Source organism: Bufo bufo, chromosome 6 (assembly GCF_905171765.1).
Source record: "Bufo bufo chromosome 6, aBufBuf1.1, whole genome shotgun sequence".
Lineage (NCBI taxonomy): Eukaryota > Metazoa > Chordata > Amphibia > Anura > Bufonidae > Bufo > Bufo bufo.
In genome coordinates, this window is record NC_053394.1 from 438,713,138 (window position 1) to 438,727,678 (window position 14,541).

The 14,541-nt window shown below is 49.7% G+C and overlaps 1 protein-coding gene across 1 annotated transcript; it reads left to right on the plus strand.

Moving 5' to 3' along the window:
• The first annotated feature begins 1,030 nt into the window (after window positions 1-1,030).
• On the plus strand, window positions 1,031-3,030 carry LOC121003453 (E3 ubiquitin/ISG15 ligase TRIM25-like). Its single transcript, XM_040435322.1, has one exon. It carries the CDS (start codon window positions 1,152-1,154, stop codon window positions 2,679-2,681), a length of 1,530 nt encoding a protein of 509 aa, XP_040291256.1. The 5' UTR covers window positions 1,031-1,151; the 3' UTR covers window positions 2,682-3,030.
• The last annotated feature ends 11,511 nt before the right edge of the window (window positions 3,031-14,541 follow it).

The window sequence follows — 14,541 nt, forward strand, 5'->3', positions numbered from 1 at the left end:
TTAACTCCTTCACGCTCAGCGTCAGTAAGCTGCTGCTCAGGGACATTAACTCCTTCACGCTCAGCGTCAGTAAGCTGCTGCTCAGGGACATTAACTCCTTCACAGTCAGCGTCAGTAAGCTGCTGCTCAGGGACATTAACTCCTTCACAGTCAGCGTCAGTAAGCTACTGCTCAGGGACATTAACTCCTTCACGCTCAGCGTCAGTAAGCTACTGCTCAGGGACATTAACTCCTTCACGCTCAGCGTCAGTAAGCTGCTGCTCAGGGACATTAACTCCTTCACGCTCAGCGTCAGTAAGCTGCTGCTCAGGGACATTAACTCCTTCACGCTCAGCGTCAGTAAGCTGCTGCTCAGGGACATTAACTCCTTCACGCTCAGCGTCAGTAAGCTGCTGCTCAGGGACATTAACTCCTTCACGGTCAGCGTCAGTAAGCTGCTGCTCAGGGACATTAACTCCTTCACGGTCAGCGTCAGTAAGCTGCTGCTCAGGGACATTAACTCCTTCACGGTCAGCGTCAGTAAGCTGCTGCTCAGGGACATTAACTCCTTCACGGTCAGCGTCAGTAAGCTGCTGCTCAGGGACATTAACTCCTTCACAGTCAGCGTCAGTAAGCTGCTGCTCAGGGACATTAACTCCTTCACGCTCAGCGTCAGTAAGCTGCTGCTCAGGGACATTAACTCCTTCACGCTCAGCGTCAGTAAGCTGCTGCTCAGGGACATTAACTCCTTCACACTCAGCGTCAGTAAGCTGCTGCTCAGGGACATTAACTCCTTCACACTCAGCGTCAGTAAGCTACTGCTCAGGGACATTAACTCCTTCACGCTCAGCGTCAGTAAGCTGCTGCTCAGGGACATTAACTCCTTCACACTCAGCATCAGTAAGCTGCTGGCTGTGCGCACAAGATATCATGTAGTAACTCTGATTTCTGCTTGAATAGAGACTTTATTGCTGACAGTTTCCCCTGGAGCCGATGTGCAGATCACTTCCAGGAATGCACTTGACCTTATCTGTTGTTGTATCCCAGGACGACGCGATTACGCAGTGCGATACGCCTGATGACAGGTGGAGTTCACCTTTGCTTGTGCAAATAATCTAAAGTCCATTTGATTGAGCCCGGAGGAACGGCTCGTCCACCGATCATTTACCGTGATGGCGTCTGCTGATCCGACCGAGACTCTGACCTGTCCCAACTGCCAGAACACGAGCGAGGAGGCGGGCGCCGGGAAATGTGAGCACAACTTCTGCTGGGTGTGCATCGACTGTGTGCTGGATAAGCAGCGTGGAGTCCACACACACCATGAATGCAGAGCAGAGGCACGTCCTGTCCATGAGCGGAGACTCCAGGCGGTGGGGAGACATGATAGCGCCATCACCTGCACCTACTGCGTCCACTCTCCCACTCCTGCCATCAAGTCATGTGTCATGTGTGAAGCTTCTCTCTGTGACATCCACCTGGCCGTCCACAGCAAGTCACCGGAACACGTGCTGATCGATCCCACCACAGCCCTGCGGAACCGGAAATGTTCAGTCCACAAGAAGATCCTGGAGTACTACTGCACTGCCGACGCCACCTGCGTCTGTGTGTCCTGCATTCTCTTTGGAGATCACAGAGGACATCGAGTGGAGACGTTTGACGTGGTCTCTGAGAGGAAGAAGAAAAAAATAAAAAATGACCTGGAAAAACTCACCTCAAGGAACACAGAGACTGAGAAAAAAATCCAAACTCTGCAGAATCGCGGAGGAGCCGTGCAAGAAAAAGCCTCTGATGTGAGCGAGAGAGTTACTGCCCTGTTCAGAGACATCAGGAGACAGCTGGATGCCCTGGAGAAGAGAGTCCTGTGCGAGGTCTCCAAGCAAGAGGAGAAGGTGTCTCTCTCAGTCTCCAAACTGGTCCAGCAGCTGGAGCTGGAGAAGGATGAACTGTCCAGGAAGATCTCATATCTGGAGGAGATGTGTACCAAGAGCGATCCTCTGACGATCATCCAGGAGCAGGAATCTGAAATAGAAGATTATAGCGGCATGGCGGAGGACGCAGTCAACCAGCTTGACAGGCAGATCTACAGCGTGGCCAGTGTGGACGAGGGGCTGATCTCAGTGACCTTACACACAGGACTATGCGACATAATGGCCGGCATCAAAAAAGGCATCAACGTGCATGGAGCTGCGGACATCTTGCTGGATATAAACACGGCCGGGAACGATGTCCATGTGTCTGGGGACCTAAAAGCTGCATCCTGGTCACACATCGACCAGGACTATCCAGAGAAGTCTGGAAGGTTCCAGTACGACCAGATTCTCAGCTCCAGGAGCTTCAGCTCAGGGCGACATTTCTGGGAAATGGAGACAAGTGAGACCGGAGTGTGGTTTATGGGGATGTGTTACCCCAGCATGGACCGCACAGGGCGCCAGTCCTGGATCGGAGACAATAACAAGTCCTGGTGCTTGCGGCGATATGACAATGTCCAGTACTCGGTGATACATGACGGTAAGTGGCTGCAGTTACCCCACAGCGTGTCCTGCCAGGTCCTGGGGATCTACCTGGACTATGAGGCCGGCCAGCTGTCCTTCTACGAGCTCCGGGACCCCATCAGACACTTACACACCTTCACCACCACCTTCATGGAGCCCCTGCACCTGGCCTTCAGTGTGTACAAAGCCTGGGTGCGGCTCCGGGGCTAAGAGTTCAGAGGCCACCGACACCTGATGTATGATAATAGCCGGGGTGGGCGGAGGTCCGGCTGTAATACCAAACATTAGACACCAGGGGGCGCCGCTCATATCTATCAGATGGAATATTCTACATATTTAGCTCTGTAACCCAATAATGTAATAAACAGATAATTGAAGACTCCTCTATGTGGCCTTGGGTAGAATTCCTACTACTCTGAGCAGACCAGACCCTCATCACTGAGCTCCCATAATCTCTCCAGCAGACCAGACCCTCAGTACTGAGCCCCCATAATCTCTCCAGCAGACCAGACCCTCAGTACTGAGCCCCCATAATCTTTTCAGCAAACCAGACCCTCAGTACTGAGCCCCCATAATCTTTTCAACAGACCAGACCCTCAGTACTGAGCCCTAATAATCTCTTCAACAGACCAGACCCTCGGTACCGAGACCCCCATAATCTCTTGAGCAGACCAGGTCCTCGGTACTGAGCCCCCCATAATCTCTTGAGCAGACCAGGCCCTCGGTACTAAGACCCAATAATCTCTCCAGCAGACCAGGCCCTCGTTACTGAGCCCCCATAATATCTTCAACAGACCAGACCCTCGGTACTGAGCTCCTATAATCTCTCCAGCAAACCAGACCCTCGTTAGTGAGCCCCCCCCATAATCTCTAAAGCAGAACAAACCCTCGTTACTGAGCCCCCCATTATCTCTCCAGCAGACCAGACCCTCGGTACTGAGCCCCCCATAATCTCTCCAGCAGACCAGACCCTCGGTACTGAGCCCACATAATCTCTCCAGCAGACCAGACTCTCGTTACTGAGCCCCCATAATCTCTTCAGCAGACCAGACCTTTGTTACTGAGCCCCCCATAATCTCTTCAGCAGACCAGACCTTCGGAACTGAGCCCCCATAATCTCTCCAGCAGAATAGACCCTCGGTACTGAGCCCCCATAATCTCTCCAGCAGACCAGACTCTCGTTACTGAGCCCCCATAATCTCTCCAGCAGAATAGACCCTCGGTACTGAGCCCCCATAATCTCTCCAGCAGACCAGACTCTCGTTACTGAGCCCCCATAATCTCTCCAGCAGAATAGACCCTCGGTACTGAGCCCCCATAATCTCTCCAGCAGACTAGACCCTCGGTACTGAGCCCCCCATAATCTCTCCAGCAGACTAGACCCTCGGTACTGAGCCCCTATAATCTCTCCAGCAGACCAGACCCTCGGTACTGAGCCCCCCCATAATCTCTCCAGCAGAACAAACCCTCATTACTGAGCCCCCATAATCTCTCCAGCAGACTAGACCCTCAGTACCGAGCCCCCCATAATCTCTTTAGCAGACCAGACCTTCGGTTCTGAGCCCCCATAATCTCTTCAGCAGACCAGACTCTCGTTACTGAGCCCCCATAATCTCTTCAGCAGACCAGGCCCTTGTTACTGAGCCACCATAATCTCTCCAGCAGACCAAAACCTTCGGTACTAAGCCCCATAATCTCTCCAGCAGACCAGACCCTCGTTACTGAGCCCACCACAATCTCTCCAGCAGACCAAACCCTCGGTACTGAGCCCCCATAATCTCTCCAGCAGACAAGACCATCAGTACTGAGCACTCCATAATCTCTTCAGCAGACTAGACCCTCGGTACTGAGCCCCCCATAATCTCTCCAGCAGACTAGACCCTCGGTACTGAGCCCCCCATAATCTCTCTAGCAGACTAGACCCTCGGTACTGAGCCCCTATAATCTCTCCAGCAGACCAGACCCTCGGTACCGAGCCTCAATAATCTCTCCAGCAGACCAGACCCTTGTTGCTGAGCCCCCATAATCTCTCCAGCAGACTAGACCCTCGGTACTGAGCCCCCCATAATCTCTCCAGCAGACTAGACCCTCGGTACTGAGCCCCTATAATCTCTCCAGCAGACCAGACCCTCGGTACTGAGCCCCCCCATAATCTCTAAAGCAGAACAAACCCTCAATACTGAGCCCCCATAATCTCTCCAGCAGACCAGACCCTCGGTACTGAGCCCCCCCATAATCTCTAAAGCAGAACAAACCCTCAATACTGAGCCCCCATAATCTCTCCAGCAGACCAGACCCTCGGTACTGAGCCCCCCCCATAATCTCTAAAGCAGAACAAACCCTCATTAATGAGCCCCCCATAATCTCTTCATCAGACCAGACCCTCAGTACTGAGCCCCCATAATCTCTCCAGCAGACTAGACCCTCGGTACTGAGCCCCCATAATCTCTCCAGCAGACTAGACCCTCGGTACTGAGCCCCTATAATCTCTCCAGCAGACCAGACCCTCGGTACTGAGCCCCCATAATCTCTCCAGCAGACCATACCCTCGGTACTAAACCCCCATAATCTCTCCAGCAGACAAGACCCTCAGTACTGAGCCCCTCATAATCTCTTCAGCAGACTAGACCCTCGGTACTGAGCCCCCATAATCTCTCCAGCAGACTAGACCCTCGTTACTGAGCCCCTATAATCTCTCCAGCAGACTAGACCCTCGGTACTGAGCCCCTATAATCTCTCCTACAGACCAGACCCTCAGTACTGAGCCCCTAATAATCTCTTCAGAAGACCAGACCCTTGTTACTGAGCCCCCATAATCTCTCCAGCAGACCAGACCCTCGGTACTGAGCCCCCATAATCTCTCCAGCAGACCAAACCCTTGGTACTGAGCCCCCATAATCTCTCCAGCAGACAAGACCCTCAGTACTGAGCCCCCATAATCTCTCCAGCAGACCAGATCCTCAGTACTGAGCCCCCATAATCTCTCCAGCAGACCAGACCCTCGTTACTGAGCCCCCATAATCTCTCCAGCAGACCAGACCCTCAGTACTGAGCCCCCCATAATCTCTCCAGCAGATCTCTATGTCTCTTAGCTCCTTATGATGCAGGTACATGTGGACAATGATGTGGATGGCGATCTGTCTCCATGACTGCAGATAATGGATGGGATGTTAATAAGCGCCTCCTGGACCCCACCTGGAGCCCGCAGACTATGCAGGTGGGGGTGACAGCCAGGGGGGATTCATAGGAAATGCCAAGAGATCAGCAACATGAGCGGGAACATTGAGTATCATTGAAGCTGTAATGTAAGTCTATGAGAGACAGAAAGTGTAACATTGTATCTGTTTGTGCTGAGCTTCTCCACTGGAACCCTCCCACTAGAAGGTTCCAGTCTAGCCATAAACTGTATATAAGGGGAGCAGTCAAAGCCCCGAGTATTATGCAGTTAGGGAACAGTGCTCAGAAGAGAAGACTCTGCCAGACTATACATATACAAAAAGGAAGTAAAGAAATGGATCGCACACCCAACTGCTATGCTTTGATCTCATCCCTGCTACTTTAGCAGAAAACAGCACTAAATAGCGCATGAGTACCGCCTCCTATGCTACATGCTAAATGAGGCATTAGTGTACATTTTAATCAAAAGGCATAAGCCCACTCACCACGCCAAGGTTGCCTCTATGAGTGGGTCCTACTCTAAAATTGGCGCGGCGCTGCACGGTAACCACTGACGCTGCAGCGCCAATCTGGCAGGCGGCAGGACCCAGCATCCAAACAGCACCCCTGCTGCCTGACTATGCCAAATCTAGCACTGGGCCCCCCAAATCTGCTAGAAAAACAGCGACAATGGCCACCGTGCAGCACCGCACCATGTGAACTGTTGTCAAAGGTCACCTTACCTAGAGCTCTCAGGAACTCCAACTGAGAGCATGGCAGGTTCATTTAAACCCTCATGCAAAATGATTTGGCTGATTAAAATCACCTTGACTGAATGGGGGGAGTGCTGATCCAGGGACAGATTCTCTATTCATATACAAAAAAGACTCTGACCCAGACTACTGAGTGACCAGAAGAGGACACTGAGACAAGGATACTCTGCCACAGACCCTAGATCACCAGCCTTGGATCAGGGTACCAGCCTTCTGAAGAAAGAGGGACAGCTAGTTCAGGCCTTTCCTCAGCATCAAACCCTTCTTCTGCCAGGGAGGAGACTGGAGATGCCGGCCCTATGCCTCGTCTCAGGGAGGAGACTGGAGAAGCCAGCCCTATGCCTCGTCTCAGGGAGGAGACTGGAGAAGCCAGCCCTACGCCTCGTCTCAGGGAGGAGACTGGAGAAGCCAGCCCTACGCCTCGTCTCAGGGAGGAGACTGGAGAAGCCAGCCCTACACCTCGTCTCAGGGAGGAGACTGGAGAAGCCAGCCCTATGCCTCGTCTCAGGGAGGAGATTGGAGAAGCCAGCCCTACGCCTCGTCTCAGGGAGAAGCCAGCCCTATGCCTCGTCTCAGGGAGGAGACTGGAGAAGCCAGCCCTACGCCTCGTCTCAGGGAGAAGCCAGCCCTATGCCTCGTCTCAGGGAGGAGACTGGAGAAGCCAGCCCTACGCCTCGTCTCAGGGAGGAGATTGGAGAAGCCAGCCCTATGCCTCGTCTTAGGGAGGAGATTGGAGCGCCAGCCCTACGCCTTGTCTCAGGGAGGAGACTGGAGAAGCCGGCCCTACGCCTCGTCTCAGGGAGGAGACTGGAGAAGCCGGCCCTATGCCTCGTCTCAGGGAGGAGACTGGAGAAGCCGGCCCTACGCCTCGCCTGTATTGTTTTGCATCTGAATCCCTCTAGTAAAGAAGCCCCCTGGTTACTGCAGACCCTGACTCTATGGACTTATTTCCCATTTAGGGGGAAACCACGCCTTACTATCCCTTTAGGAGAGCAGAAACAGGTGGTGACACCTCTATGGTGTCCCGGGGCCCCAGCATACCATTGGGGCCACCCCAAAAACCAGTCATTACTAGGTATGTCAGTGTACTGGCACATATCAGCCAGTCATTACCAGGTAGGTCAGTGTACTGGCACACATCATCCAGTCATCACCAGGCAGGTCAGTGTACTGGCACACATCATGCAGTCAAAACTAGGTATGTCAGTGTACTGGCACACATTATCCAGTCATTACTAGGTATGTCAGTGTACTGGCACACATCATCCAGTCATTACTAGGTATGTCAGTGTACTGGCACACATCATGCAGCCATTACCAGATATGTCAGTGTACTGGCACACATCATCCAATCATTACCAGATATGTCAGTGTACCGGCACACATCATCCAGTCATTACCAGGTAGGTCAGTGCACCGGCACACATCATCCAGTCATTACAAGATATGTCAGTGCACCGGCACACATCATCCAGTCATTACAAGATATGTCAGTGTACCGGCACACATCATCCAGTCATTACTAGGTAGGTCAGTGTACTGGCAAACATCATCCAGTCATTACTAGGTATGCCAGTGTACTGGCACACATCATCCAGTCATTACTAGGTATGCCAGTGTACTGGCACACATCATCCAGTCATTACTAGGTATGTCAGTGTACTGGCGCATATCATCCAGTCATTACTAGGTATGTCAGTGTACTGGCGCATATCATCCAGTCATTACCAGGTAGGTCAGTGTACTGGCACACATCATCCAGTCAAAACTAGGTATGTCAGTGTACTGGCACACATCATCCAGTCATTACTAAATATGTCAGTGTACTGGCACACATCATCCAGTCATTACTAGGCATGTCAGTGTACTCGCACACATCATCCAGCCATTACCAGATATGTCAGTGTACTGGCACACATCATCCAGCCATTACCAGATATGTCAGTGTACTGGCACACATCATCCAGCCATTACCAGATATGTCAGTGTACTGGCACACATCATCCAGCCATTACCAGATATGTCAGTGTACCGGCACACATCATCCAGTCATTACCAGATATGTCAGTGTACTGGCACACATCATCCAGTCATTACCAGGTCGGTCAGCGTGCTGGCACACATCATCCAGTCATTACCAGGTATGTCAGTGTACTGGCACACATCATCCAGTCATTACCAGATATGTCAGTGTACCGGCACACATCATCCAGTCATTACCAGGTAGGTCAGTGTACTGGCACACATCATCCAGTCATTACTAGGTAGGTCAGTGTACTGGCACACATCATCCAGTCATTACCAGGTATGTCAGTGTACTGGCACACATCATCCAATCATTACCAGATATGTCAGTGTACCGGCACACATCATCCAGTCATTACCAGGTAGGTCAGTGCACCGGCACGCATCATCCAGCCATTAGCAGGTATGTCAGTGTACTGGCACACATCATCCAGTTATTAACAGATATGTCAGTGTACTGGCACACATCATCTAGTCATTACTAGGTATGTCAGTGTACTGGCACACATCATCCAGTCATTACCAGATATGTCAGTGTACCGGCACACATCATCCAGTCATTACCAGATATGTCAGTGTACTGGCACACATCATCCAGTCATTACCAGGTAGGTCAGTGTACTGGCACACATCATCCAGTCATTACCAGGTATGTCAGTGTACTGGCTCACATCATCCAGCCATTACCAGGTATGTCAGTGTACTGGCACACATCATCCAATCATTACCAGATATGTCAGTGTACTGGCACACATCATCCAGTCATTACCAGATATGTCAGTGTACCGGCACACATCATCCAGTCATTACCAGATATGTCAGTGTACTGGCACACATCATCCAGTCATTACCAGGTAGGTCAGTGTACTGGCACACATCATCCAGTCATTACCAGGTATGTCAGTGTACTGGCTCACATCATCCAGCCATTACCAGGTATGTCAGTGTACTGGCACACATCATCCAATCATTACCAGATATGTCAGTGTACTGGCACACATCATCCAGTCATTACCAGATATGTCAGTGTACTGGCACACATCATCCAGTGTGCCAGTACACTGACCTACCTGGTAATGACTGAATGATGTGTGCCAGTACACTGACATATCTAGTAATGACTGGATGATGTGTCCCAGTACACTGACATATCTGGTAATGACTGGATGATGTGTGCCAGTACACTGACATATCTGTTAATAACTGGATGGGTGATGTAAAAAGGAGGGTGTGATATGACATGGAGGGGGCTGAGAAATGTGACATGGAGGGGGCTGAGAAATGTGACATGGAGGGGCTGAGAAATGTGACATGGAGGAGGTTGAAATGTGACATGAAGGGGGGAGAAATTTGACATGGAGGGGGGAGAAATGTGACATGGAGGGAGTTAAAATGTGACATGGAGGAGGATGAGAAATGTGACAAGGAGGGGGTTGAAATGTGACATGGAGGGGGTTGAAATGTGACATGGAGGGGGTTGAAATGTGACATGGAGGGGGTTGAAATGTGACATGGAGGGGGAGCACAGTGGAGAACACCCGACACCTTCATCCTTTTACCCTCTAATGCTTCATATAAGTTGGGCGCCTTCAGAAAGCTCCATAATAGTCAGCTTTGGGGATTCCCTAACTCCAAGCCCTGAACTTGCTGAAGCTGAGCCGATAAGAAGAACGCCCAGGGGTTAAGAAGGGCCAGTCCCCAGTCTATCTTACCCCTCTGAAGGGTCTACAGCCTCATACATGCTGAGCTCCTCCCTCCAGATAAACTCTCTGAAGATCCTGTTAAACAGGTGGAAATACTGGAGAGGTATCCACGGGGGGATTGTGCCGAAGATAAAGTATTTAAGGCGTCCAGATCATTCCACCACGGACAGCGGAACCTTAGACCAGACGTGCAACTTCTGCTTGAATCTACCAGATTGTTTCTCATACTCTGTGAGGCAACGTGATACCTCCCTTTCCCCAGATACTTAAACTCCCTGACCATCAGGTCCTGCCTGGGCATATGTCCCTGGGTCATCCACAATATCTAAGGGGAGGAGAGACAATTTGTTCCAATAACCAAGCCGGAATGGCCCCTACCTGCTCTCTCCCTATAGTGTGGCTAAGGAATTCCTATTATATCCACACACTATCTCTAAGCTGTCCCTGCTCTCTCCCTATAGTGTGGATAAAGCCTCCCTACTATATCCCTACACTATCTCTAAGCTGTCCCTGCTCTCTCCCTATAGTGTGGATAATGCCTCCCTATTATATCCCTACACTATCTCTAAGCTGTCCCTGCTCTCTCCCTATAGTGTGGATAATGCCTCCCTATTATATCCTTACACTATCTCTATGCTGTCCCTGCTCTCTCCCTATAGTGTGGATAAAGCCTCCCTACTATATCCCTACACTATCTCTAAGCTGTCCCTGCTCTCTCCCTATAGTGTGGATAATGCCTCCCTATTATATCCCTACACTATCTCTAAGCTGTCCCTGCTCTCTCCCTATAGTGTGGATAAAGCCTCCCTACTATATCCCTACACTATCTCTAAGCTGTCCCTGCTCTCTCCCTATAGTGTGGATAAAGCCTTCCTACTATATCCCTACACTATCTCTAAGCTGTCCCTGCTCTCTCCCTATAGTGTGGATAAAGCCTCCCTATTATATCCCTACACTATCACTAAGCTGTCCCTGCTCTCTCCCTATAGTGTGTGTGACGGACTGAACCGTCACTGGGGCTGCTGGAGAAGCCTGAGGGCTAGCCTCCTTCCTACAGACTGTGGACCCAGAATTATGGAGACCCCCCTCATACCTTTTGGGGTTACATGGAACTATGAACCCTGATTTATGTGTGGAGTTTATATGCCACATATTTCCTATTGCCCACTAAAGGTGCAAGGTGTGAATCCAGCAACACAAAAAGGGTTAACTCTGCACTGAGACTCCCACTGATTGTGTTAGTGATGGGATTAAGATAGCTGACTCTAGGAGTAGCCGACTCCGGTGTAGATGAGTATATCACACTATAATACACTCAGGAGATAGTCCCATCACATGTGTCTCCTCTCTCCCTATTCATTCATTAAGATACTAGAGGGAAGGGGGGGGGGGGGATGTCTGTTTGCATGCTGTTCATGGTTTGATTGATTTATGTTGTTAGACTTCTTGAACTGTATATATACCGAGTTTGTCTTTAATAAAAAGAGTTCCTGTTTTACCCTCAACATATAGTCTCATCTCATGTGTGGGGGGAACAGCTATATTTACACTGGGGATTGCTATCGGTTTTATACTCCCCTGGGATTACAACATGGTTCTACCTACTGGAAGTTGGATCCTGGTCTTGGGCCCAGGCTGCGGTGGTTCGTGGGTTCAGCAGTGCTTACGGTGTCAAGTGGAGTGATTGGAGTCCTCGGGAAGCACTATCAATGGAGGTACCCAGTCGGGGGGCCAGGAGATCTGTTACAGTGTGAATTAAGCCTCCCTACTATATCCACACACTATCTCTAAGCAGTCCCTGCTCTCTCCCTATAATGTGGATAAAGCCTCCCTACTATATCCCTACACTATCTCTAAGCTGTCCCTGCACTCTCCCTATAATGTGGATAAAACCTCCCTACTATATCCCTACACTATCTCTAAGCAGTCCCTGCTCTCCCCCTATAGTGTGGATAATGCCCCCCTACTATATCCCTACACTATCTCTAAGCTGTCCCTGCACTCTCCCTATAATGTGGATAATGCCCCCCTACTATATCCCTACACTATCTCTAAGCTGTCCCTGCACTCTCCCTATAATGTGGATAAAACCTCCCTACTATATCCCTACACTATCTCTAAGCTGTCCCTGCACTCTCCCTATAATGTGGATAAAACCTCCCTACTATATCCCTACACTATATCTAAGCTGTCCCTGCACTCTCCCTATAGTGTGGATAATGCCTCCCTATCCTTTCCCTACAATATGAATAATCTTTCCCTGAACAGCTCAATCGTTTTTTTTTTTTGTTTTATTAAAGACTTTTCTACTCAACGGTCCCTAGTGTCTGTAACTTCACTCCCTGCATTCAGTTCACTGGAAAACAGCAGGGACTGGGCAGGAGGAGACTTTTTACAGGGCTGTGACATCACAGGGGCAGGCTATCTGCTGATTGGCTGTCTGCATGGCATTATGGGTGAGCCCTTGTTCCTGGGCTTCTTACTTCCTCTAGCATGTGAAGCAGCCATTTTAGAAAAAATATGTTTCATTACCACGAAGTGCAAGGAAATTCGACTTCGGGACAAATCAAATTTTCCCTGAAATTCGGATTGAATTCCACTTCGTCAACTTCGATTCACTCATCCCTATACATAACGTTGCTGAACTGTAGACCTGACCAACTGGGAGACTCGTACCTATTTGCTTATTTAAATCCAGGTGCCGACCTTTTTTTGGCCAGGCAGTGCAGTACTCTATAGACTACCGAGCAGAGAAGGTATCATCTGCTTTAATGGCTCTTGAACACCTAAATGTGGTGTCTCTATTCCTCCTCTCCTAACCGCATTACCTGAATGAACTGAGCTGCTTTCTCTACATCTGAGAGATTTAGCCTATCATACTCTTCCTCTGGGCATATATAGTGCAATGAGTGGCGTAAGGGGCAGGAGTCTGTAAACCAGGCCAGTGGTAGAAGAATCAACGTCTCTCTTTACTCAAGTGCAAAATTAGAGTTGTAGAACATCCAATTATAGCAGACACCGTGGAATTCTCTCTTGTAACTAGGTTTGGATTTAGGCAAGGATGGGAGTTATGCCCTCTGCAGGATACTGGGTCTAGAAGGAACATCTGGCCACAACGTGTCCAGGTGTGAAGGGTGTCTTAACTGTGTCCCTCACAGCAAAGTCAGACTTGCTGACTCCTATACTTGGCCATGCAGATTCCAAGTTCTCCTTTATCTTCCTCTCTTTCTGTAGAATTTGCACAGATTGGTGTGTCCCTGAAACTTTCTGGGCCCAAGGAGGAGTATGTGGCAACAGCTTGCTATCTCTTGAAACCTCCCTAAAACAAACTCAACCCTAACCCTAACCCACATAGCCTCTTACAAGGGCTGAGCCAGAATTGTTAACTCTGGCTATGCCATCCATACATAGGTATACTGAATGCAATACACGGTAATTTAACAAAAATATTTCAGATATCAGATATGGTGGAGACCCCCAAGGACCTGTGCTGGGAATGGTAGAGACCCCAAGGATATATGCCAGGAACGTTGGAGACCACAAGGATATGTGCAGGGAACAGTGGAGACCACAATGATATGTACTGGGAGCAGTGGGGAGCACAAGGATATGTGTTGGGAGCAGTGGAGAGCACAAGAATGTGTGTAGTTGTAGTGCCCTGGAGCAGGGGGTACTTTGACGTTTGGACATTTGCCTGTTTTCCCTATGCAAAGTAATAAACTTACTTTATTTCACTTGAAAGGGCTAACTTATACTGTTTTACTGCATTTTTTATGTATGTTGTGAAATATATCCTGTTCATTATCAATGTATTTGCAAGGCACTGTGGAAAGAGTTAATGAATACTGAGAGACTGTTAGGAATTTGAATGAGAAGCCGGTAATTTTCCACAGCTGCCATACGGTTTAAAGAAGGCCATGTTTTGGAGGGAAAAAACAGACTTGTTTACCACCAAAACCAGACAGACTGAACTTTTGAATGTCTGGTTTTAGCTCTGTTATGTCTGGAAACTAGTTTTTTTCTGGAAAAACTGTTGTGTCATTGCCATCGAGTATCACTGAAGTTGTAATGTAAGTCTATGAGAGACAGAAAGTTACATTGTATCTGTTTGTGCTGAGCTTCTCCACCCCTAACACTAGAAGGTTCCAGTCTAGCTAGAGATGTTATATAAGGAGAGCAGTCAGAGCCCCTAGTGTGCTGCAGTTGGTGACCAGTGCTTGGAGGGGAGACTACTGAGGCTGAGATGAGGACGCTGACTCACAGACCCTGGATCAGAGAGGGACAGCTAACCTCAGGTCTTTCCTCAGCATCAAACCCTTCTTCTGCCAGGGAAGAAGACTGGAGTAGCCAGCCCTATGCTGCGTCCTAGGGAAGAGACTGGAGAAGCCAGCCCTACCACTCGTCCTGGGGAGG